The following is a 25450-nucleotide window of genomic DNA, read 5'->3' on the forward strand; positions in this document are numbered from 1 at the left end:
CCTCACAGGCACTCAGTAGGTATTGAATGGACACATCAGTTGGACATTGGTTGAGCACCAGGCCCTCTGATTTGTAACTGTGGCATCGGAATAGACTTGGGTAGAGTAAGCGGCAGTCCTTTCTTCGCCCGCAGCTGGAAGGTCAAGTTCCCCTTAGATAGACTCTCGCCTGTACACGTGCAGAATGTGTCTTGACCCCTTGGAGAGGAGCTGGCTTGATGCGCTTGGGGCCTTGCGTCGGCGTGTAGGCATTGTTGCAGTTGAGTTGATGATAGCTCCTTCCTTCCAGAACATGCTTTTTGTTGAGATCCCCGAGTATCGAAACAAGCACATCCGCGCGTCGGTGAAGGTGAACTTCTACGTCATCAATGGGAAAAGAAAACGAAGTCAGCCGCAGCACTTTACCTACCACCCAGGTAAGGCGTCCTCTCTGGAGGCCCCTTTGGTGTGCGGTGAGGACACATGAGGTCTGCTCCCAGCTGGGTGACCTTGAGCAGCTGACTCAGCCTCTCTGAGCCTCCATTTCCTCATCTGTCAAATGGCTCCTTATAAGACTTAGAGAAATCAAGTGCATGTAAAGTGCTTACTACAGCACACGGTAAGCAGATACAACTGATATTAGCTATTATGGTTTATATTTCTCTTCGGGGGGCGGGCAGACTAGGAGGGAGGTACGTGTGGACTGGTTCAACAGAAGGTTGCAAGGCTGATGACTCGGTCCACGTCTTAGATTTGCTCCTGATCGGGGGAGTGAACGTGCCCTGAAACCTGCGGGCTCTTTAGTGGACCCCACAGTGGGTAGTCACCCTGCGGCCCCGTGGATTCCTGAGTAGATAGCCAGGCCAGGGGGGTCTCATTCCCACAAAGTACTTCGGAAGAAGAGGGACAAGGGCCATTTTGTGTACGTTTATTCCTCCCGAAAATATCCGAACGCCACATCTGAGACACTGTTCTTGCTTGGAGATCCGGGAGTGAACAAAACCCGAACGTCCCTACCCTCGTTGGAGCTCATGTTCAAACGGGGGGGGGGGGGTGTGTGTGATAAAAGAGAATATTGATCAAAGACGATACAGAGAGTGGGGAATATTGATATTACTGACCTCTCAGATTATAACCAGGCTGCAGAAGTGGCCTACAAGCTTCCCAAGGCTGACACGGGCCTACTAGCCACCTTTCCAGGACTGGAAACCTATAATCCGAGACTGTCCCCCCGGGTATTCCATCCTGTGATGGCGTCACGTGGAGCCTCTGGGCTGCCGGAAGCATGAGACCAAGGGGACCGTCCTGGGAGCCCAGGCTTGGCGGGGCTTGGCTTTGGTGGGGTGTGTCCAGAGATTTGCCTGGTCTCTCTGGCCGTGGCACCGTCCCAGGACTGACGTGACATGCCGTGAGTGCCAGGGGCCCAACACTATGGGAGAGAATCCCTGGGAAGGTTCTAGACAGCAGCTCAGTGATCCTTTTTAACATAGAGGTTTTCCATTGTGTCCTGCTGCACTCTCAGCTCGTGCCTGTGGTCAGGAAGCCTCCCTGGGCCTGCTGTTGGCCCCTGCCTGTCTGAGCACGGCCTGAGTGAGACTTCAGTCCCCCAGGTCAACCCGGGACTGAGGCGAAGGGCACCTTGAGAAACGATTCCTGGCTGGTGTCCAAGCGGCCTTTTGCTCTAGCGGCCGAACCCCCTTGCTGCCTCTACCCCCGATGCCTGGCGGTTCCCCGAACTCGATTAGCGTCCTGTCCCCACAGCATTCGCTCCAGTGAGGAAACTGGGTCCTCAGCTCCTGGGGCTGGCAATGCTCTAGGAAGGGATGCTGGAGGAGGACAAGTTCTGGGGACCGTCCTAGGTGCGGCGAGGAGCAGCAAAGGCACCAGCGCTGGTAGCGGGCAGATGCTAATAGTAACAACAGCAAGCAATGAGTGCTCACTGTGTGCCAGTCTCTGTGCTAAGTACTTTCCACACATCTCATTTCATCTTCCCAGCAGCCCCATGGGAGCAGGGGGTGTGCTTGTTACTGCCAGGTAACAGACGGGGACACTGAGGCCGAGGCCGGCAGGTCTCACTTCCCCCACAATACTGCAGAACTAAGGAGATGGATCCACCGCCATTTGGTCCTTTCCTGTTTCTTGAAAACATCTGAGTGTCACTTGAGTGTGAGGCGCTGTTTTAGGTGCTTAGAGACACAGCATTGGACAACACAGACCAGAAAAATCCTCCCTTTGAGGAGCCGACAGTCCTAGACCATCCTGCAAACTGCCACATAGCTAACACACTTGGCCCATGCCTAGGAAATGCCAATATTGCCTCCAGTCGTTGGTTAAATAAAGTAAAAAAGAATTCAAGAGGAGGTGTGGGCGGGTTGTTCAGATAATAAGCACAGGAAAGATACAGACCATGTCAGGTGGTGATGCACGTTACCAAGGACAGCAAGCAGGGAGAAGGAGGAGGGGGATATAATTTTCAGGCAAGCCTTCCTCTCGGAGCTCTGGCCCTGGGAAAAGGTCCCAGGGCTGAGACAGACCTACGAGCCGTCTTTCCACTCCTGGAAAGACCCACGGTTCCCGATCATCGTCCGGGGTCAAATTTCTCCCTAAGACAATTCCACAGGGAGGCTCTCGTCCCAGACTCGTGCGTGACCGAGCCCAAGTGTCTGATCCCCCCTACTTGGACTGCCAAGGCCACGTTCCCAGCTGCAGCCCACTGATCCTCTGCTCACCCCCGTGGCTCACTAAGATGGGCGCACCCCGTGTGCTTCTCTCTCCCCCAGTCCCAGCCATCAAGACGGAGCCCACCGATGAGTATGACCCCACGCTGATCTGCAGCCCCGCCCACGGGGGCCTGGGGAGCCAGCCCTACTACCCGCAGCACCCGATGGTGGCCGAATCCCCCTCCTGCCTCGTGGCCACCATGGCGCCCTGCCAGCAGTTCCGCTCGGGGCTCTCGTCCCCCGACGCCCGCTACCAGCAGCAGAACCCGGCGGCCGTCCTCTACCAGCGGAGCAAGAGCCTGAGCCCCAGCCTGCTGGGCTACCAGCAGCCGGCCCTCATGGCCGCCCCGCTGTCCCTGGCCGAGGCCCACCGCTCGGTGCTGGTGCACGCCGGCCCCCAGGGCCAGAGCTCCGGCCTGCTGCACTCCTCCCCGGCCAACCAGCAGGCCTCGCCGGTGATCCACTACTCGCCCACCAACCAGCCCCCGCGCTGCGGCAGCCACCAGGAATTCCAGCACATCATGTACTGCGAGAACTTCGCGCCCGGCCCCGCCAGGCCCGGCCCGCCGCCCGCCGTCAGTCAAGGGCAGAGGCTGAGCCCGGGGTCCTACCCCACGGTCATTCAGCAGCAGAACGCCACCAGCCAAAGAGCCACCAAAAACGGACCCCCGGTCAGTGACCAAAAGGAAGTATTACCCGCAGGAGTGACGATTAAACAGGAGCAGAACTTGGACCAGACCTACTTGGATGATGGTAAGATGCTTGTTTTTTCTCGTTGCCCGTAAGGACGGGGCCCCCAAAGCATCCCCCCCCCCAGCAAGTTCATTGTGTGGCTTCACCCCTTTGGGCCTCCATGTCCCCCTCTTTAAGGGGGTTGAAGCAGAGAACCTTTAATGCCTCCCCCGACCCTGTGCACGAATGCCCTCCCAGCAGGACTTTTGGGGCAGCTGGTAAGAGTTTTAGAGGTTTTGCTACAACCAGTGCAACAGAAAGAGCAAAGGAGGGCAGTTCTGGCCGAAGGAGTGTCCCCTGGGTCATGGTCATGAACTGGGGCAGTTTAACTGCTGGCACTCTCTGCATCGCCAAGTGGAGACCAAGAATAGACCAGCAGAAAGGAAGGAAGGCAAACCTTTTATTCCTGTAGAGAAAAAAAAGTCCTGCTTGATAGCCCTCTTTTGTGTATTTGGGGGAGGGGGCGTGGAGAAAGGGAAGGAGCAAGCTCGATGGAAAGGGGAGCATGAATGGGGGGCTTGCAGGCAGGCTCCAGGCGTATCTGTGCCGTGGCCTGTGGAACAGAGAGGCGCATTGACAGGAGGGAAACAGCGGGCTTCCATTGTGGTGAGCCCGGCTGCTGGGGTGGTTGGGCCAAAGGAAAAGACTCAGGGCAGCTTTGTGTGAGTCTGAGGTGCCTGAGTTTGGGGGCGGGGCGTGGTGCTGGAGGGTCGTCTTGGCAGAGTGGCTGTGTCTGGGATGGTGATCTGTGATCTCAGGGGGAGGGGCCAATGTGCTAGAGGACTCACCTGGGATCAGCCAGGTGCAGCTGGAGGACAGGGTGGGGGGGGCGCGGGGGTTGGGGGTCACCAGGGAAAGGAAAACAGGGGGTGTGAGTTTCTTAGGAGAAGGAAAGCCTATACCACTGGCTGCCGCCACGGCTCCAGCTTCACCTTTTACAGGCAGCAGCATCGGATAGACCCTGAAACATCAATTATTTAGGAAAATTTACTCTCGGGAACCCAGCCAAGTAATAGGACTCAGGCAAAAAGCTTCAAAATAGCCAGAACAGTTATCATAAAAACCAGATCCTGAGCATCAGACGCTTCGGTGGCAGGAATTCTCTGGTCGTTACTCAGATACTGTTGACTTTTACCTTTTGTGAAGTTTTGACAGTCTGGGCGATCTGGGGGTTCCGGGACTTCTGGCAGTTTCTACATCCTCTCTCTAGTAAAACTGTTGATCACAGACTCCCCCCAAGCGCATCAAGCAAAGATACCTTGGGCCACCTGGCGTCGGGTCAAGCTGCCCTTGCAGGGCTGACCTCAGGGTTGCCGCATGAATAATGGATCTGTCTCATCCTGAATGTTCCGACACAGTCAGTTAGGGTCACTGTGCTGGGTTTTAAGAGGGAGACCCACGTGCAATCCATCCTTGAACAATTTTCACTGCATGTAGATGGTTAAGATAAAATCTTGGTGCTTATTTGAAAGGGGGCTATCTTGTAGAAAATCCAGAAAATCCATTTCATGCGGAATGCCTAATGCGAGCAGATAAATGAAACGTGGCTGTAAGCAGACCTCTCTCCACGCATGCGCTTGGGGGATGTATCAGGGATGAGGTGCTTTCTAAGTAAATGATACCTGAGCAGGCCCAGGTAACTTTGCCCAGTGACTCTGTGTCTGGTGGTTGGTTTGATCTCCCAGGGCTAGACGTGTGCCGGCCCCCCCCCCCCCCACCTCTCTGTCATCCCATGTTAAAGACAAACAGTGAGGGTCTCTGTTAGAGATGGCGAATTAGTCTGTGCCCTGCCTCTTAGGGATTGAGCAGTATCCAGGTGGTCATGACTCACCTTTGAGGGTCCATCATGGCCCCAGACCCACAGAGGTGCTTCCTGTTTTCACAGAAGCTTGAGTTGCGGACAGAGCAGCTGAGGATGGAGACCCTTTAGGGCCTCCTAAATGCCTTTCTGAACACAGGCAGGTTCAAAGTCATGGTGAAAGTGAGCTCTTGGCAGGTCAGTAACATGAGTCGGCTCTAAGGATGTCTCAGAGAACTGCGTGCAGTGAAATTGCTTCTCCTGACGGAGCCTTTTCTTAAGTACTTTCTGCACAAGCCCAATTCCATGGGATGTTAGGAGATATTGAAGTGAGGGTTCCGTGGCTTACAAAGGTGAAAAAATTCTGTAAAACCAAGTTAAAAACAAAAACAAAACCAAACCAAACCAAACAAAATTGTTTACTGCAGGACTTCTCAGTGCCTTTACTGTGCTGGTAGACATTATCAATCTCTAAAATGAGGGATGTAGCACTTCCCAGAATTACTCAGTCACATATAACAGAACGTGCAACTCCAGGGGGTGCTGTTCACCCTGCATTTTATTATTCTCTCTGTGAATGGAATCCTGGAGTGGTACCACATGGCAGGCCTGGAACCCCTGTTCCCCAACATTCTGGGGAAATAACCTTGAGGGAATTTCAGGTTCAGATGCCCAGCACTGCGCCCATCCCATGCACCTATATTCATGCTTCTGAGTTCTTTGGCTTCACGTGGTACCAGAACAGGACAGGGCAAGAGAATAATTTCTACCTATGTGGCTTCCAGAAGGCAGCAAGGTGGCTGCTGGTTAGATGTTCAGGGCTTGACCAGCAGTGTCCCCAGGGCTCTGTACAACCCAGGACCAGCCAGTGTGGCCAGCTGTGCCCCGTGTAAGCCCCAAACAGCACCACCACCGCAGCTCCCAGGAAGAGGTGTGCCCTTTGGTCTCCTGATGGCTGAGATGTCAGACTCCTCCCATGGAACATTCTCAGATTCCACCGTTGGCTTCGTGGGTGTGGGATTCAGACTTCTCAGTTGATTTTGTGTTTATTTCTGACAGGCAAACTGGAAATCTCTGGTCTCTAGTCTGGTTGGGAAGCTCCCTTTCTGCGCCTCTCACCGATTACGCCAAGGGGGCCTTGCCCACGAAAGCCACATCTGGCTGCCCAATCAGGAGTCGGCGTGTGCTTCCAGCATGCGGGGATTCCTCACGTGCCCTTCATGGGCCTTGGGATTTGGGCAGAGTATGCTTTGCTTGGGAACTTCGCAAGAGGGGGCGTATGTGTTTCGAGAGTCAAGGGAAGATTCCTCGAGCTGGAAAAGGAAGGGTCACCAGCAGACTGGGGTCCAAATGCAAACAAATCATTTTGAAGTTGAACGTGCCACTTGACTGTGATCCCCAGAAGCCCCCACATCTGGGTATCTTTTCCTGACCCTTCGCGCATGGTCCAGAGTGTCCTGTCCTGACTCCATGACATTGCATTCCTGCACATACCCCACTTCTTGGAACTCCAAAATGCAGCTTCTGCTTTCCCCACTCCAAGGACTTGAGACATTTTCAAAAAGTCTCATTTCGAACTGGCAACGTAAGTGAGATTCCAGAGCCACATGCATCCCCACTCCTCCCTCTCCCTTCACTCCTCCACCCGAACCGGGTGCTTTCCGTAGTTCTTCGGAAAGGTAGGCTTTGCACACGCACCCCCTTGTTTTTGCTCTGTCCTCTTGTCCCTATGACGTCCTTGTTCTGAAGTCCCTGGTTTTACCTGGAAAACACCAGCAGTGAATGAATTCTTCCCTCCTTCCCTCCCTGCCTCCACCCTCTCTCCTGCTAGCCCTCCCTGCTGGTAGGCTTCACTCCTTCCTTCTGTCCCCTCCATCCTGACCCTGCTGCCTTCCCCCCGCACCTCCCTCTCCGCCCCCCCCCCCACGAGGTAGTGAGTGACTGGTTACCTACTCTGTGCCTGGCACTCTTTTGGGACTTGGGTACACAGGCGCACAAGTCTGATGAAGGCCTTGCCCACGTGGGAGAATTTTTCGGTAAAGGAGATGGACATTAGTATGTAAGGTGACAAGCATATTTCAGATGGCGATAAAAGGCCGTGAGGGAAATTGCACAAGGTTAGGAGCGAAAGTGTGGCCGGATGGGGGTGGTGTTGGCCCCTGAGACCCGGTGCACAGATAGGCTGCAGTAGGGAGGTGGGGACAGCAGGTGGAGGGGAGGACGGAGGGGGCGGCTACGAGGGCAGAGGAACGGGCCAGTGTTGGCGTGTTTGGAGCAGTGCAGTGTGATTTGATTTACCTTTTGAAAAGATGACTCTGGCTGTGTTTGAAAAATGGACCGCAGGGAGGCAAGAGTTGGCCAACAGGGGCGTTACTGTGTTTCAGACAAAGCCAGAATCCCGCAGCAGGCGGTTAGCGGGGGGTAGGGGTGGGGGAGGTGGGGGGGGTGGTGGTGACGCATTTTACCAAAGGTCGCCTTAGGCGTCCTCTCATTAGTGCGATTATTTAAACTGTGACTGGAATTGTCAAAACGGGATCAGTTCACAAGTAGCTCTTGCCTTGTCGCTGCCCGGAAGGACGACGGGCAGGTGGCCGTGCCTCTCGGGCCAGGGCACTTAGATGCGGCAGGTAGGGAAGGTTTGTGCCGTGCAGGCCTGGGCAGGGGAGAGGCGTGGATGGGGGCCTGGCCGGATGCCACTGAGAGCACAGTGTCTGCAGGCCTGGCGGCTTTTGGGTCATGAGGCCATCTCACCGCAGGCCCTGCGTGGCGGGCCTCTGCCATCTGCCTCAAGATTGAGCCACAGACGAGAGGACTGAGGGACAGGGGAGGCTTGGGACTCTCAGAGGACTTCCTCGATCCTGTTCTAGAAATGTCTTACGGAGAAAGGATGTGGTCTCAGTGATGTCAGAGCCTCCGCCCAGTGGCTCGGAGGACAGCAGACGGTGTGTGCACACATGCGTGTCTATGAGCCTTTCTACAGGCGGGAGGAGCACAGACCAGTCTGTTTCAGGATCTGCTTCTCTGGTCCTCATGTGAACCACTTAAGAAATCATTTACTGAAATACATTGAATGAATTTGAGTATCTCTCTACGTATTTACATATCGAGATACGTGCACGTTCAGGAACCAGTCGTGTCCTCGGAACGTCACCAGTTGGGCCACCCACGTGATTACCACCTGGACCACGCATGACATGGAAGCATGGTAGCACCCCAGAGGCCCTCCTGGGTCCCCCGTCCTCTGTCCCATCCCCCAGCGTGGCCGCTCTCCTGCCCTGTAACCCCAGAGATTCGTCAGGCCTTTCTGTACGGAAGGAAGTCATGCAGTGGTGCTCGGGAGCGCTGCTTTCCGTCACCCGCAGGCCTGGGCGGTCCCACACACCATTGCGTGTAGCTGGGGTTCGTTCATGTCATTGTTGTGGATCATTCCATTGAGGGGATATCCTGTCGTCTCTGTACCATGTGTCTGTCGATGGACATTGGGCTCACGTCTAGCTTTATGAATAAAATGTCCGTGAACTCTTCTTGGGGCCCGCGCTCAAGGTCAGAGCATGCCCTTGCCGGACTCTCTTCCTAAGCGGTCATGCCAGTTGATCCGCGCTCTTCAGGTCGTCCGAAGCGTGGTTCGTTCTACAGCTCCTGACCTTGCGGTCCGCCCTCGCTGCTAATGAACATACTGGTGGGGGGGGGGGGGGTCCGGGCTGCAGACCCCGGGTGCAGCAGGCTGGCTGGGTGTCAGCTACCTACACTCCCCGGGCCTCTGTTTTCTCATGAAAACTCCACCTCTCGCTCTGATAGTCAACCTGCCAAAGATGCATGAAGATCTGAACTTGGCGTTGCCAGCCGAGGACATAAGACTCCTGAAAGATGTCCAGTGCTCACTCTTGGCGCCATTAATAATAATCGTGGTGATCACACTAGCTCTGCCTCCCTTCAGGTTTCTCGTGGCGCCTTCTCCTGGCTGACCTGTATCTTGGCCACTGCGGCCTTTTTTTGTTTGACGAGAATATGCAGAAAGCAAGTAGGAAGGAAGCACAGATCGGTGGAAGCACAGATCGGTGACTGGTTTTCTGGCAGCGGAGGAACTGTGTCGATGTTCTGTTCACCTCGGGGGCCAACACGGTCCCAAGCTCCCTCCCCACTCAAGGAAAGACCTGGCAGGGCAAAGGAGCACTGCTGGCCTGGCCCAGGGAGGTTAGGTGGCCATGGATAGCTTTCTTTGTTCCCTTGGAAGAACCACTCGGGCACAGTGGGAAGGGCTGACCGCACCCCGTGGAATTCTCCATGCTTCGGGCTGGCAGGCAGCGTGGGGCCGAAGGGTCAGCCCCCCTGCAGAAACTGGGCAAGGCAGCGGCCTGTCCTCGTGCCTTCTGTGTTCTGCGTCTGGTCTTGTTTTCATCCCCCCTCCCCACCTTATGCCCAGCTGTCAGTGTTTACTCAGCGTGACTCCCTACGACGTGAGACACCGGCTTTGAGTGTCCACTCCACCGCTGACTTATGACCTCGGGCAGGTTCCTGCCGGGCTGCGCCCCTACCTCCCTCTCTACCCTGTGGAGACCATCCTCCCTCCTCCGTCCTCCCTCCTGGGGCTGCCGCGAGAAGGAAGTGAGTGGACAGGTGCTGGGACGGTGCTTGGCGCAAAGTAACTCCCCACAAATATTAGCTGCTGTTTTCTGTAGGAGCTTAGCGGCTTCTCGTAGAACACAGTTTAAAGTTTTAAAAGTGTATTTACATAGGAAAATAAAAAATTGGCTATTTGGGTCTTGGGATATGAGGACCCTTAGGCCCTGTCTCCCCACGTGGCATGGGCTCAGGGGGCCCTTCCCAAGCTCCCTTCTGGGATGTTTGCCTGCACGAGGACATGATGCCATCTGCTCAGGGACTGCTGGAAGGCCAGTTGGTGGCCCCCGCCGTGCTCCCCTGGCAGAGCGTGGACCAGTGGCCCAAGTTTTGCTAGTTGTGCCGTTGGCAGAGGGGCTGAGGGAGTCGGCAGGGACCGGGCTGGGAAGAGTGGACAGAGGGACGCACAGGAAGGGAGGAAGGAGCTGAGGGTGACTGGCACAGCTCTGTTCAGCAGGTCAGGAACCTTTCCCAGGGCTGCTCAGTGCCCACGGCAAGCCTGTGATAAAGCAGCTCCTGTAGGGAGAGGCGAGAGGCGGGCAGAGCCCACGGTCAGCCTGGTGCTGCCGAGAGCGGCCCCCGCGTCGGCCCCCGCGTCGGCCCCCACATCGGCCCCAGCAGGGCTGGGGAAACACGGGGACTGTAGATTCCGATGAGGACCAAGCAGAGTGGTTGCCTGGCCGGGTGGCCCAGAGGCCACGGACGCCTCAAGAGTCCGCTTCTGGCCGTGGATCAGGGCGTGCCACTCGCCAGAAACCAAAGCCAAGCTTAATCCACGCGGCCGCCCTCCGTGGGCGCCCGCAGAGCCTGCCCCGGCCGAGGTTTTTGGTCAGCGTTCTTTTTTAAAGTTCATTTGAAGCTGTTTATATTTTATTTAGGCAATATGTTCACATGCTTAAAAAAAACAAACCATATAAGAAGATCCATCCGGCGCAGTCTTGCTCCCATTTCTGCCCTGCCCCCTCTCTAGCCTTCTAGAATGGCCTTTCTCAACCTCATGGTCGGTACCACCACCCTCTCCGGCCAGGCTCCTTTTGTAGTTCTGTCCCATCAGTGCCCTTGATCGTCTCTCCCACAGATACACCATATATCGGGTTACGGGCCATGGCCCTTTGTACGGTATTGTAACTGTCGTCATATATAAGATTTCTTCACTCCCCAAGATCCAGTCTTCACCCCCTCGGGAGTGCACGCATACAGTTTCTTCATGTCATCACAGGCGGGCGCAAATCCGGCTTCCTGGTTTCCTCCTTGCTTCTACAGAACGTAGCAGATCTATTCCTGGGTCCCCCGTGCGAATCCGTCACCCGCTGAAGGGGCGGGTATGTCAGGGACTGGCTCTCGGGAATGGGAGGGCTGGTCTGAGGGTCCAGCCTGGATTCGGGGGCCTGGGGGGGGGTGGAGAGTTTCTGGAGTTATCCCGCCTGGCTTTCACTCACCGCTTCACTCTTCTGTGGCCTCAGGCAAGTAACTTCTGATGCTGGCCCCAACTCTGAGGGTTCTGGTACGAATGGAGAAAGGGAGCGTCCTTGGAAGGAAAGCATCTGGGCCAGTACCTGGTATGTACGGGGAGGGCTCAGTAGTTGTCGGCACACTTTACCGCCTTCCCCCCATCCTCGTCATCCGTTCTGGGCCATTGCTATGGTCTGAAATATCTGGGCCCCCACAAAATCCATACGCTGAGGCCCAACCCCCAAGGTGACGGTATTAGGAGGTGTGGCCTCCGGGAGGTGCTTCGGGCAGGAGAGCGGAGCCTCCTGGATGGGACTGGTGCTCTCCTACGAGAGACCCCGCAGAACTCCCCGCTTCCCCTCTGCCGTGTGAGCTTACAGGGGAAGGCGGCTGTCTGTGAGGAGGGTGCCAGATCTGGTGGCGCCTCGATCTTGAACTTCTCAGCCTCTGGAACCGTGAGACAGAAATATTTGTCGTTCGTGAACCGCCCGGTGGCTTGTTCCTTACAGGGGCCGCGACAGTCAGAGCCGGCCCTGCAGGTGGTCGGGGCCGAGCTGGGCTTTGAAGATCAGCCCTGAGGCTGCCTCGGCCTGTGTCCTTAGGACCTTGTTAGGCTACTTCTCGTGAATTCAGCAAAGGCCATTTAGAGTCTTACTAGAAAATTCCAGAGCCCAGGAAGCTGCTTGCCTCCACGTCGCAAGCTGCTAGCCTCGAACTTTGCAGAGCTAGGGCTGGAAGGTCCGTTGCGGGAGCTAAGCGCAGGTCTGGTCCCTCTGTTCCAGGAGAGGCGGCGTCACGTAGGCACTTCCCTAGACGCAGCTTTAATTTGCCCCTCGTGATACTTCCCACCTTCTAAGAACCTCAGCTTTCTCGCCGTGCCCCTTCGCTGTCCTGGCATCCCCGGTGATGTGTGCTCTGCGTTGCTGACTCATGTAAGTGTAAGGGAACGCCTTCCAGCACAGTCCAGACCCAGAGAGGCTCAGCCATCTCTTTGCAGTTCTGCAGCAGGTGTTTCCGAAGGAATGTGCTCTTGCGTGTCAAGGTCTGAAGCTACCAAACCACAAGAAAGTCTGTTCTCAGACTTGCTGTCCACTCGGCCTGCATTCCAGAGCAGTCTCTGACCCCCAGACAGCAGACCGGGCCCAGTAAAAAGGACCAAGAGAGATGTCACTCGGTGTCATTCGATGGCCCCACAGTCATCCACCAACACCCACGCTTTGAACTGTTCTGAGTCATTTGTGCGGCTGTCCTTCCTCCTCCAAGTGCAGGCATTGTCTTGTGGTAACAAGCGGATATCCTTGTGCAGGAATAAGGTGATCGGTTAAACCAGGTTTTTGGGTAGGTCAGCATGCAAACCTGCTTTGAACAGCGCTTGTCCGTTTTCATGCTTGCTAGCGGAGCGTGCAGAAATGCTCAGGCTTACTGCCTCCCTGGCCAGTGCGCTGGCCCTGCCCGTGACTTTGCTCCTTGCAGGACGACACGGTGATCGTTGCGAGCATCCCTCCGTGGAGGGCTGTGCTCGTGGTGGCTCTTCATGTGCCCCAGGCCACAAGCCAAGATAGTCCAGAATTGTCGTATTAAAAAATACGACACTTCACAGTATCCACTCCAGCTGTCATTTGTTTCGCTCTAGAAAAGTAGAACTGGAAAAGCAATTTCGTTGTTGGAGGCTATGAGTTAGATGTGTGGCCGTTAATCAAATGTTCTTTTAATGCCGCCTTTTTCTCTGTACTCCCTCCCCTCTCCCCCATCAGGAAACCCATTGCAGATAAATAGTTAAGCTGTATTTACCCAGAAAAAAATCTTTTATGAAATAGCCTTCACTCCATTCTGTAGAGTTGAGACTGGGATGCATGTTGTCTTTGTGGCCTTTGGGCATAGTTCCGGACTGTTTTCGTGCCCTGGGCCCGTTCAGCTTTGTTTTAGCACGAGTTTTCTTTCACTTTCCACCCTCTCAGGAAAAAAAGAGGGGCTTTGTTCTCAGGGAATGATGAAACCATTTCTCTGGCCCTTCTCCACCGCATTCTTGACACCTCTTTAATTTGTTAAACCTGAGCTGGTTAAGCTGAGCCCGTGCCTATAAAGGCAGGGCTGGAGCCTGTTTTGCCCATCCAGGATGTCAGGAGTCTTTCCCTGGGCAAAGTCACCAGCAAACTCAGGCTTGAGATTCAGGAACGAGGTCTGCTCAGGTCCTCAGCAACCACTGCTGCCACTTTAAGCCTTCAGGATGACATCTGCCTCATCTCCTTCAACAGCCATGAAATCAGATCCCTGGCAACCAAAGTGGAGTGCTTCCTGGTCATTTTACAATGGCCGCTGAGCACCCTGACTTGAGTTTATGATGGGATCGCCTGTTGCAAGTGGTTTGGACTCCAGTCCCAGGCGTTCTGCAAACCAGCAAATGGGTTTCATCTGAAGCCTGTTAGTTCCACCATCCCAGGAAAGTTGCAAGGACACTCCCTGGTTGTTAGTTTCCAAAACTCTGGACAGAGTCGCAGTTCTGTTGCATAAGCTGACTTATGTGGACGACGCCTTTGAAACGTTCCGCAGCCGGTTCTTATAGATTTCTGGACGTTGATGGTGTCTTTTGAATTTTCAGCTTTACTGGATGCCTAAAAAAGAATTGACCCAAAGTTGATTAATGCACCCCTTCCACTTCTTACAGATGGATCGAGTTGTGGCTTCAGTGCTTGGAATAGGGGCGGCCAACTGGTGTTCCAGGGGCTCCATTTAGCCTGCAGATATTTTGTTTGGCCCATACAGTATTTTAAAAAATATTTGGATTAGATGCCAACGTTTAAAAACTGGGAGATTGCACATACAAATACAGATTTCAGGCTTTCCTTGGAAAATCCAAGAATCGGCCGGCCCGGGCCCCACGTTCTGCGCGGTGGCTACCTAGAATCAGGGTCAAGGCTGGCCCACTGTAGAGACCACGTCCGTTAGACAGAGCACGTACCTGCCGTCGTCCACAGCCCCCCACCCCTCCCTCCTGTCTCCTGAAGATGGATGGAGTGTCTGCTGTGTTTTGCCATCATGCTTGTGCCGTTGTGCTTCTCGTACTCGGCCGACCTCACTCAGTCAAGGTTTCTTTCTGACCTGTTAAGCATGTGAATTGGTGACCCCTCTTCTGGAAGGGCCACGCCCGTCCGTGGCTGCCTAACTCAGCACTGGGTAGACAGCCACGCTTAGGAAGTGTTAGCTCCCTCCGTCTTTCTTCTTTCTCCCTCCGAAGCTCGGGGTAAGATATTTTAAAAAGCTTTTGCTATGAAGTGCTTTGAACACACACAAATCTAGGGCAGCACTGTGTACCCGCGTACCCACCACTCAGCCTAGACAGTTATCGACTCCCGGCCAATCCGGTTTACCTCCGTCAACTCCCACTCCCATTGCACTGTAGTGTTTTGAGGCAAATCCTAGACGTCAGAAGTCCTAGAGAGCAGAACCATATCATTGCATGTGTAGGAATGCACCGTGTATCCCTAAGGGAAAAAAATGAAAATACTCCTAATGCTCTTAGCATGTATGAAGCTTCGTGAAGATGCTTTAATATCACGAACTATCCAGTGTTGAAACTTCCTATTGTCTCGGACCTATCATCAAGCGTTTTTTCCCCCTTCATTTTGTTTTCATTACTTTATAGTTGGTCTGCATCAGGATTCAGACCCAGGCCCATATCTTGTAAGGCGGGATACCCTGGTTTCTCCAAGTCTGCTTTAATCTAGAGGTCCCCCCTAGAACTGGTTTTATTATTATTATTTTGCCATTTATTTGTTTAAAAAAAAAGACCCAGCTTCTTCATCCCATGAAATCTCTCACAGTCTGGTTTTTGGCAGTTATATTCCCAGGGTGAGGTTCAGCATGGCCCCCTCTCTTCTCCATTTCCTGTAAATTGGCCATTGATTCTAGACGGTTCAACTGATTCAGATTCAACTGTTTTGGCCAAGATGGCTTCATAGCTGACGGTGGATCCTTTTGTCCGGAAGCGCACGATGTCAGGTTGCTTCTCTTTTGGTGATGTTCGTAACGGTCCATCGGCCCAGCTCTGTTGCTTCCGTGACGCATTAATGGCAAAATGGTGATATTCTGTTCTAATTCCGTCTTCCCTTCCTCTTCGGTTAGTTGGAAAACTTCTATAAAGAGAAATGTCCCTCATCAACAATGGTAGAATTCATATAGGAAAAGAAGAATGAATGCTTGATTCTTTCCCTTTATTTACCAGTTTTTAAAATAATGGGTTGGTTCCTTAACATCCTCCAGTGGTAGTCAATTAGGGTTTTGTGGGGTTTCCGTGCCATTATGAACTCGTAGATTTAAACATAATTGATGTTTTAAGATTTTAATAGACTTTCTTTTGGTAGTTCCTTCTGTCCTCGTCATTCGGTGGGTCTAAATAATACGACTTCCTCTCCTTTCTTTCTCTGGCTTAGCAATGTGCTTATTCTGAGGTGTTGGGGAGGAAAGAATCCTTCGTGTAGACTAAGGGTTATGATCCCGACATGTGTGAGGGGGAAATCATAAAATAGCCCTTGCGTGCCAGGACGGAGGTCGTCCTCAACGCATTAAGGAGTCTTTAGCTTCAGAATAGCTGGAGTTTGCAGGGCAGGAGAAGCTTATGTATTGATTAGGCATACAGGGCTGCTGTAACCAGAACCCAAAATTCACAGCAGCTTAAACAAGATAGATGCTTGCTCTCTTATTAACAGCACCGGCATAAGCAGTCCGGGGCTGGTGTACTGGCCACAAGGTGCCAAGACTAGGCTCCTTCTATCTTATCTTTCCACCATTCTCAGGGTGGTGCCCTCATCTGCATTGTCCAAGATGGCTCCTGGGTGGGGGAGAGGGTGGGACGAGGAGGAGGACAGGCATGCCCCTTCCTCTCAGGGTTGTAACCTGGCCATCTCATACATCCCTTCATCTGACACCTCATTGGCCAGAGGCTTGTCACGTGACTGCACTGAGCTGCAAAGGAGGCTGGGAGATGTAGTTTTAAGTATTTACATTGCCCAATCACAAAACCCGTTACTCTGGGTCACAGGAGAACAGATGTTGGGTCTCTGCCCATGAAGTGTGATTGTAATGGGAAAACAGCTCCAAAAAGAGGTTGGATATTTTGTAATCTTTAATGTTCTTAAGAGTTCCTTCATCTATTCCACAAGTATTTATTGAATGCCTCCCATGTGACAAGGGAGGTGTTTGGGTCCTGCAGACACAGTCGTGCGCAAACAGATGGAGTCCCTGCCTCCATGGAACTTACCTCCTAGTTGGGGAACGAAACGAACAGTCAAACAAATATGTATGATCACGTCCAGTGGTCACAACACTATGAGGAGAATCTAAAACAGGATGAGGCCTCAAATGTCTAGTTGCTGATTACCTCTCCTTAGTCCAAGAACCCCCAAAACATTTTATCTTTTTGTCTGAATCAAGTTTCTCAACCTCAACACTGTTGACGTTTGGTGCTGGATAATTCTCAGTGGCGGCCCTGTGCACTGCAGAATGTTTATTAGTAACCCTGGCTTTGACCCACTGGATTCCAGCAGCCCCCTTGACCCACCCCAGTTCTTCCTCTTCTTCTTCTTTTTTTTTTTTTTTTTTTTTAAGATTTTTATTTATTTGACACAGAGATAGCCAGCGAGAGAGGGAACCCAAGCAGGGGGAGTGGGAGAGGAAGAAGTAGGCTCCCAGCAGAGCAGGGAGCCCGATGCGGGGCTTGATCCCAGGACCCTGGGATCACATCCTGAGCCGAAGGCAGACGCTTAACGACTGAGCCACCCAGGTGCCCCCTGCCCCAGTTCTGACAGCCGAATGACCCCTGGGAGGGGAGAATTGCCACTAGTTAAGAACCAGCAGTCTGAAGGATTTAGTGCCTGATTCTGGTGGAAACAATGCCTTTATAATGTTGAATATTGACCAAAGCATGTGGTTTTTTGGTACGTGGGGGTCCACTCTAGAAAAAGCCTATTATTTGTAGACTGGAGAATTCTTAGATCTCTCTGGGTGTGTAAAGCCACCAGGAACTAGCTTCTCGCTGTGCACGGTGGATTTCCTGGTGAATGCCCAGGACAGTGACTTCAGGGTCAGATGCCCATGACTCGTTGGAGTCAGAGGAGGCTTGACCTGGAGCGTGCTTTGCTTCCGCCTTGCTTGTGGCCTTGGGTGAGGCATGTGTGAAAAGTGCCCCACAAAAAATGGGGAGGGCTGACGGTGTGGGTGTAACCTCCCTTAGCATGGGGTTGGTGGGCTGGCCGGCTCAGGAAACTGCCAAGAGACATCTCGTGTGAGCATTTGCCTAGTTTGCTTCTGATCGGCTGCTTGCCCCTTCATTCATTCCTTCTTTGAAAAGGTATCTGCCGGTCACCTACTGTGTGCTGGACTTTGTGCTGGGCACTGGGACATGGCAGTGAGTCCAGTGGACGAGGCCCCTCCGAGAGTCTCTAGGGGAGAAAACGTTCATCAAAAATCAACCAATAATGAGACTCGGCGGGAGCTAAGTGCTCTGAATAAAATAGACGAGGTGGAGGAAGGGAATTCCAGGCAGGGAGAACAGCATGTGCAAAGGGCCGGAGCTGGGAGGAGGCCCGATTCGTGTGGAGGACAGAGGGAGGTCTGGTGTAGCCAACAGCCATGGCCAGGAGGTGAGTGAGAGGCAGGTTTTGAGGGTAGGCCAGACCACATAGGGCCTCAGAGGCCACAGCAAGAGGCCTGGATTTGATTCCAGGAGGGAAGGGAAGCTGCTGGCAGGTGGCAGGTTGGGGCGTGTGATTGCCAGGCCGGCAAGTACAGGAAATAATTATGACAACAGTCCCTCGCACTTCATGGGCACCTTTGGAATCCAGGCAGGGACTAATTATCATCTCCCATCACAGCTAGGAGCCCTGGCCGAGGAGCAAGGGAGCGATTTGTCTCAGGTCACAAAGGTAGGGGCCCAGAGGCACGTGCAGACGGAGGACCTGGGAGAGTCGTCCAGATACAGTTCATGAACAGAATGGAGCATGTAGCTCGGGCCTCTTTGTTCCCTGTATCTGATGAGACCCCAGAAAAAGGGGTTTCATGGCAGACCCACCAGTCTGCCTGCTGGACACCCCCACATGGACGCCCCACGGGAATCCGGTGCCCACCCTGCTCTGTCCCTGTGTCCCCTATCTGTGTGGCTGCCTAGGGAATGTGGGGGTGTGGCCTCAGGCAAGTTCCTGAATACCTGTGACCCCAACTTCCCCATTTGTAAAAGGGGTATCATAACAGTGCTTTGGGTTTCAATGACTGACACGTGGCCAGTGCCTGTCACAGAGGCCGCCACGGTCGGCACTTGGCAGGGAGTACCTGGCAGCTCGTCACCTTCCCTGTCACCATCCTCATCCGTCCACAGCTGAGCAGTGGCCCATCCCTACAGCTGGGATGTGCTGGCCCTTCGTGAACGTCCTTCCGTCCGCTCCGGGTTTAAGCCATCCGCTCGGCCAGCACAGTGAGCCTCGTCTCAGGGCCAGACGCCCCACTGAGTGAGGGGCACGGGTGTGGATTGCCGTCTTGTCCTCACTAGCAGACGACCAGACGCAACCTACCTGCCTGTGACTAAAACCCAGGCCCCGGAGGGGGTGCCGAGCAGCTGCGACAGGAGTAGAGGGGAGACCTCTTCCTGTTTGTGTTTTTACACTTACGGATTTTTTTTCTTCTTTGCTGTATGCGTGTATTCCTTAAGAAAATGACAAAGAAAAAAATAAAGGGAACACAGTTCAGGTCTCAGAAATGATCCTACAGGCTCGTACGAAAAACGGGGTTTTTGAAATGGAAAGCGGTTAGTTCTGTTTACGGGAGCGTCTTGCCATTTGGACATGAACTTGTCCCTCTTGTCCACCCCGCTCAGCTTTGAGTGGAGGCTGCCATGTGGCTGCGCTGAGACTTTCTTGCCTCTGAACTTGTGCCCATACCGTAACCTCTGCCTGGAATGCCATCCCCTCCCTCTTGTGCCTTCTGGACTCTGGCCACTGTCTCGAGGCTCTGCCGAGCTCTCTCGGTTCTCCTCCTCCGAGTCCTGGAGACGCACAGGGCCCCTAGCAGCCGCTGTTGATCACCGTGCCTCTCAGGTGTTTTCTGGTTTTTTCTTCCTGGCTCAAGTCCAAGTCTCTGGGTGGGAGGGACTTCCATCTCTGACTTGTCTGTACCCACAACTGCCCCTGGGATGACTTTGCACATAGTAGGTCCTTGGCAGCATTTGCTCATGACCCCCTTTGCTCCAAGCCTCGCCCAGCTCCCTGCGGGTACGACGTGTGGAATTGAATGAATATCTGAGAACAGAATGGAGACCATATGCTGCCTGGCTTTTAAATGATATGAAACTTTTCATCCTAAAACAACAATACTTATTTTTAATAATAATAATAATAGCTAATACTTTGATGGTGCTCCTTGCGTGCCAGGCATTCTGCTAAGACTTTACCGTATTAACTCATGTAACCCTCACAACAGCTCATGAGGCAAGTGCTGTTATCATTCCCGTTTTAGAGGCGAGGAAACTCCAGCCCAGAGAGGTTGGGTGATTGACGAAGGTCACACAGCCAGCGAGTAAATGTGTAGTCGTCGTTTCTCTCTGTTTTTGTGAGGCGAGATGCTGCATCTTTCTGTGGGAGTTCAGGAGTGGAAATACACAGCCCTGTGACCCCTCCTAGCAAAATTCAGTATCACATAAAAGCGGGCACAGCCTGTGTCCTGGTCTCAGAATCAGGCCGCAGCAGGACAGCTTTGGAACCTAGAGCTGTGAGCTTTTCGAAAAGGCCCAAGAGATTGTTTGAGAGACGTGGGATTGGGGGGGTTGAGGCCGGGGGCAAGGAGAGGAATTATCCTCTAAATGCAAAGCCAGAGCTGCAAAATGGAGGTGACGTCTGTTTAACAAAATGCCCAGAAATGAAAGATGTCAGCCGTCCCCTTGAGGCTTCACGGCAGTGCTTTGACGATGCTCAGGGCCGGTGATGGGGGCGTCTCAGTTGTCTGGCAGGACAGGGCCCGGCGTTTCCAAAAGCGGCCGTGCCTGGGCCTTGCCCGTCTCGCTGGGGCTGCACACAGCGCAGGGCCGCGGCTGGGCCTCGGGCTCCCTCCCCTCCGTCGGACGGCAGAGCCTGAACCCCGGGGCCGAGCCAGGCCTTCAAAAATGTGCTGGCGGCGGGACCACGAGCAAATCGATTTCTTGCCTGCGGCCAGCCGCGCGGCCCAGCACCAGGCCATCCCACGCCTGTTGTGACAGCAACACCCGGTGCCATGGAAACGGCGGTGCGAGGCCGGAGCTGGCACCCCGAAACCGGGGTGCGCGGTAGCTCGAGCGCGGCCCTCCCGGCCCCGTCCACTGTTGTGCTTGGCCCGGCCGCCGCCAGGCTCCGCAGCACTCCTTCTGCAGGGAGACCCGCCGCCCCGTCCCCCGCGCCGGCCAGGAGCCTGGCCCAGCTGGCACACGCGCCCCCTTCTCCCTGCCGGGGCGGCCGGCCAGCTCCCGCTGCCCCGGCAGATAGCGTCCCCAGGCCGGCTGGCCGAGCGCGAGGTAGCCGGGGACGCCCGGAGCGGGCATCCGAGCTGGCCCGGGCTTCCCTCTGTAAACAGCACCGTGTGTGCGTCCCGGGCTGGCCAGGGCTCCCGGGGGCCCGGCCTGGCCAAGCGGGGCCTCCCTCCTGCTGCGGTTCCAGGCGTTTCTGGGGGTGGAAAACAGAAACCAGCCCTGTGTTCTCCAGGCTGCCAAGCTTCTGAGAAATGTGTGCCTCGGCCCAGGAGCTGGAACTCCCTTCTCCGGCCGACCCCTGGCCGCTGTGAGGGACAGGTACCAGCTCCCCCCGCCCCTGCCCCGGCCGGCTTCCCGTTTGGCTCTGATGGGAGAGGAGGTTCTAGGGCTGGTCTCCTGCCCCATCTGCAGTTGCCATCCCTTTACTCACCCGCCCATCCCCCAACCCAGCTCCAGATGTTGGGTGCGCAGGGCCTGGGGCTCACCCCAAGCTGGCCTCTTGGCACTCGAGGGTTACAGCCCTGGGGCTCTTGCTGCTCTGAGGGAGCTGCTTGGCCATTCGGGGGCCCCTCTGCATGGCTGGGGTTGGCAGAGGGACAGAACTAAAGCACCCCGTTTAAAGTCGTTCTTGCTGAGGTGGGAATGCCTGATAAGATCAGGGCCCCCTCCTGGGGGTGCGTCACATTCCCAGGAGGGGCTGCTTCGTGCCGGCGGATCTCTTAAGAAGAAATGGGGTGGGGGGGTGTTCATGTGGAGGTCGGCACCACCAGTTTCTATTTTGGAAAGTTTGGCGTCCTGGCCCAAACTGTGTGCCCTCGAGTCTGTTCCACTCAACGTATCTGCTGAGTGCCTACTGTGTACCAAGCAGAAAACAAGTCAGAGGGTATCGGCTTAGTGACTTGCACTATGGTTTGTAGTGAGGTGAGTGTAGGGGTGTGTGCACACACGGGGGAGCATGGGCTCACAACCGCGTGTGCCAAGGAGCAGCCCTGGAGCTGGTATGGGCAAGAGAAAGCAGTGGGCCCAGTCAGGTTCTCCCTGGACTTCGGGGTTAACTCTGATCATTTTAGGCCCGAACAAAAACCTCTGTCTTTACCATTACACCAAGGTTTATTGGCGAGGCAGGGGTGCGGGGTAGGGTGGTTTTGAGTTTGCACCCTGGCGTCACCGCCTGCATTTAAATCCCGACTCGACCACCTGCTGGCTCTGTAACTCTGAGCGAGTCCTGTCTTTTCCTTCCTTCCTTTCCTCTTCCTTTCCTTTTTTCTTTTCTTTCCTTCTTTCTTTCTCAGCCTGTTTGAGTCTGGATCCAAGACAGGGCCCACTGACGTGTGTTTTCGTCTCTTTCGTGTGCTCACGTCCCCCGCCCCTTTCTCCCCTTTGCTGTTCGAGAAGCCAGGTGGTTCGCACAGAGGCTGGCTCGGCAGATCGAAGCCCCATGCATCTCCGATGTGTTGCTCGGTCCCCAGTATCTCCTGCCAGTCAGTCGTGAGACCAGGGGCCGGATCAGATTCAGCTTCATGTTTTGGGGGAGAACACCTCATGAGGGGCGCTGCGTTCCTCCGTCAGGAGGCCCCTGGGGTCCGGCTGCCTCTTTCCTGCAGGGCTAACAGCCAGGGCGCCTGGAATGTACCCTCTTCGCCCCCTGCCTTGGAGTAATCGCTGTCCTCAGTTCTGTGTTTGGCACTTCCTTTTCTTTCTAACGTTTCCACCTGTTCGATTCTCCGCACGGTACATGTAGCTTTGCATGCTTGTGACGGTTCCGTAAATGGAATCATTCTGTAAGAAGTTTGCCGCAACCCGCTTCTCCCCTCAACACTGAGGTTCAGATGTTGTCATTTCGGGAGCCGGCCTGCTTTCCTTTTCTCTGCTGTGTAGTATCCCATCACGGAACTCCTGTGTCCTTCCCACCCGGAGACCTTTGGCCGTTTCTGTATTTCTCCCCTTTGCTTGTTACAGACAGTGTCTTCTGGAATATTCTTGCTGTGTCTCCTGGCACACACAGGAGTTTCTGTAGGGTTATGCCTCCAGGTGGAATTGCTAGGTCCCTGGGCGTGCGCCGCTGCCACGTCAGTAGACAGTACCACACTGACTTCCCAAGTGGTCGTGCCGGTTTATACTCCCACCAGCGGCGCCGACGCGAGGGCCCGGCTCCACAGCCTCCCGACATTTGGTGCTGGGAGATCTGCGAGTGGTTTTGCTTAGCTGGTATGTGTGAAGTGACACCTTTTGACGAACAGAAACTTTTAATGTAAATTTATTTTCCGAAAGGTTTGAACTTTTTCGAGCGTCGTTTCGGGTGGTGCTACCCAAAATGTGTCGCTGGACTGGGAGCTTATTAGAAATGCAAATTCCAGACCTGGTAAGTCAGAAACGCCAGGGTGGGGCCCAGCACTCTGCTCGGTTCAGGCCCTCCAGGTGATTCTGGCGCTCAGGTCTGAAGGACGGGCTTAGGAAACCTTTTTCCACCCTGACGCCTTTTCAGAGCCTCTCCTAGATCGCCTTCCAGTATGTCGTTGTCTTACTTTTCACACTGAAGTGTGTAATCCACCTGGAATTGATTTTGAGGCCAGTAAAGGTAAGGTTCTCATTTCATTGTTTTCCATATGGACAACTAGTGGGCCCAGACCGTCTGTTGAGAAGTCCCTGCTCTCCCCACGGGCCTGTAACCCAGTGGCGGCGTGGATGGCATTTCCACGTAAGCGTGGGCTTCTTCCTGGTCTCTCGGCTTTGTTCCATGGATGAGTTTGTCTGTCCCCGGCGACAGGTCTTCATTAGCTTTGGAGATAGTCTTGGTTTCTGGGAGGGTCAGTCACCAGCTCGTTGTTATCCAGAAGTGTGTTGGCTCTTTGGGGATTTTTTTTTTTTAAAGATTTTATTTATTTATTTGACAGAGATAGAGACAGCCAGCGAGAGAGGGAACACAAGCAGGGGGAGTGGGAGAGGAAGAAACAGCCTCATAGCGGAAGAGCCTGATGTGGGGCTCGATCCCAGAACGCCGGGATCACGCCCTGAGCTGAAGGCAGATGCTTAACCGCTGTGCCACCCAGGCGCTCCTCTTTGGGGATTTTTGCTTGTCCGTGGACACAGCTCTTCAGGCTGCACAGAATGGCATTGAATCTTCACATTCTAGGTCAAACAGGAAATCACGGACATTGTACAGTATTGCATTTTTTGGAGTTTTTCTAGAATCTTCTCAAGGTCATCCTTCCTAATAGGAGGAAAGAGAGAGCCACCTCACGTGAGGGTTTGCGGTCAGTCCTAGCCACTGACCCTGCCACGTGGGCTGGGATGCACTTCATGAGCTCACGATGGCCCTGCCACCTGCCTCCCCCTCAAAGCTTGGTGGCCTCAGAGGGTGCGTGCTCAGGGTCAGGAAGATGGAGGGCATTGGTTGGAAAGGCTGACCCTCTCATACCTAAGAGTCTCTGGTTTCCTGCGGATATGCGACTCTTAAAACCTGCGTCTGGCAAAGGTCTTTTCATGGGCAATTTCTAGCCACATCCCAGTTGGCATAAGAAATGGGCTCAGGGTAGAGATGTTCACAGGTGGAGAAACAGGGTTTTTTCACCCTTTAAGTCAGACTTAGTGAAGAACAAAGGTTTGGGGCTCCAGATTCCACGGTTCTTGTCTTAACCGCATTTGCGGCATGGCGTAGGAGGCTTGCTGTGTCCACACTTGGCCCTCGGAGGGGGAAGTGGGCCTCGTGAAACTTTGGAGCCAGGATTTCACTAGTTAGAGGGAGCCAGGTGGGTGACAGCACGACCAAAGCTCAGAGGCCTTGGCTTCTCCCTTGTGAGAGCAGCGCGTGACTGGTCACTGCTTGTCTTGGGATCTGCTCTAAGGGACAAGCGTTATATTTCTCCGTGTCTTGCCATGAGGAAGTCAGCACTGGGTTTGCCAATACTCAGAGCCAGAGTTTATTCCTCCTTTTTTTCCTTCTTTCATTAATCATTCATTCATCCAACAGCTATTTAGTGTCACTACTGGGGACGCTGCATGAATGAAAGGCTCAAAGGCCCTGCCCTCATTGAGCTCACAGTCTAAATGATAGAACCCAGTAGAGCTAAGTGCTGTGAAAAAAGGCAAAGCAAGGAGAGCAGGAACGGAGAGTGGTGGGAACAGAGGCCTGCTGTTCTAGTAACGGGAAGTGTCCCAGAGGAGGAGACGTTTGGCAGAGAGCTCAATGAGAGAGCCTTATAAATATCTAAGAAAAGAGCATCCTAGGTAGCAAGAACAGTAAGTGCAAAGGCCCTGGGGTGTAAGTATGCTTGCTGTGTTTAGAGTGTGGGAAGGCGGGCTGGGGGATCAGAGGAACGTGAGGAAGAGAAGTGTATTCTTTTTGATCTTAAAGGGGTGGACTTTCCCAGGGCCGAGGGGATCCCTAGGTCCCAGGAGTGGGTTAGTGGTAGCTGGAGAAATTCCACCAAAGTGGAATCCCATGGGCATCCACAGCACCCCAGCTCCTGCTGTGGACAGTGGCAGTCTGACAGCCACTCACGCATCACCCTCTAGGATCGCCTGGATTTCCCCATCAGGCCCCTGACCGTGGAGGCTAAGATGCTTATACGTTCTTCGGAGAAGGGGTGCCTTATGTGCTCCGCAGGCGGCCACTGGAGCCCAAAGCCAGCGTCAGATCCAGCAGGGGAAGGCGTGGGTTCCATG

The 25450-nt window shown here is 54.1% G+C and overlaps 1 protein-coding gene across 7 annotated transcripts in view; it reads left to right on the forward strand.

The window, feature by feature from the left end:
- Positions 1-25450, forward strand: part of NFATC2 (nuclear factor of activated T cells 2) — a 150691-nt gene that overhangs the window by 107624 nt on the left and 17617 nt on the right. For all 7 annotated transcript variants that reach the window (XM_044385903.3, XM_044385904.3, XM_026503746.4 and 4 more), the window contains exons 8-9: positions 290-416; positions 2760-3452. In XM_044385903.3, coding sequence (XP_044241838.2) covers positions 290-416; positions 2760-3452 — 820 coding nt within the window. The remainder of the gene's footprint in view (positions 1-289; positions 417-2759; positions 3453-25450) is intronic.

The sequence above is a fragment of the Ursus arctos genome, unplaced genomic scaffold (genome assembly GCF_023065955.2).
Source record: "Ursus arctos isolate Adak ecotype North America unplaced genomic scaffold, UrsArc2.0 scaffold_16, whole genome shotgun sequence".
In the NCBI taxonomy this organism is placed as follows: Eukaryota; Metazoa; Chordata; class Mammalia; order Carnivora; family Ursidae; genus Ursus; species Ursus arctos.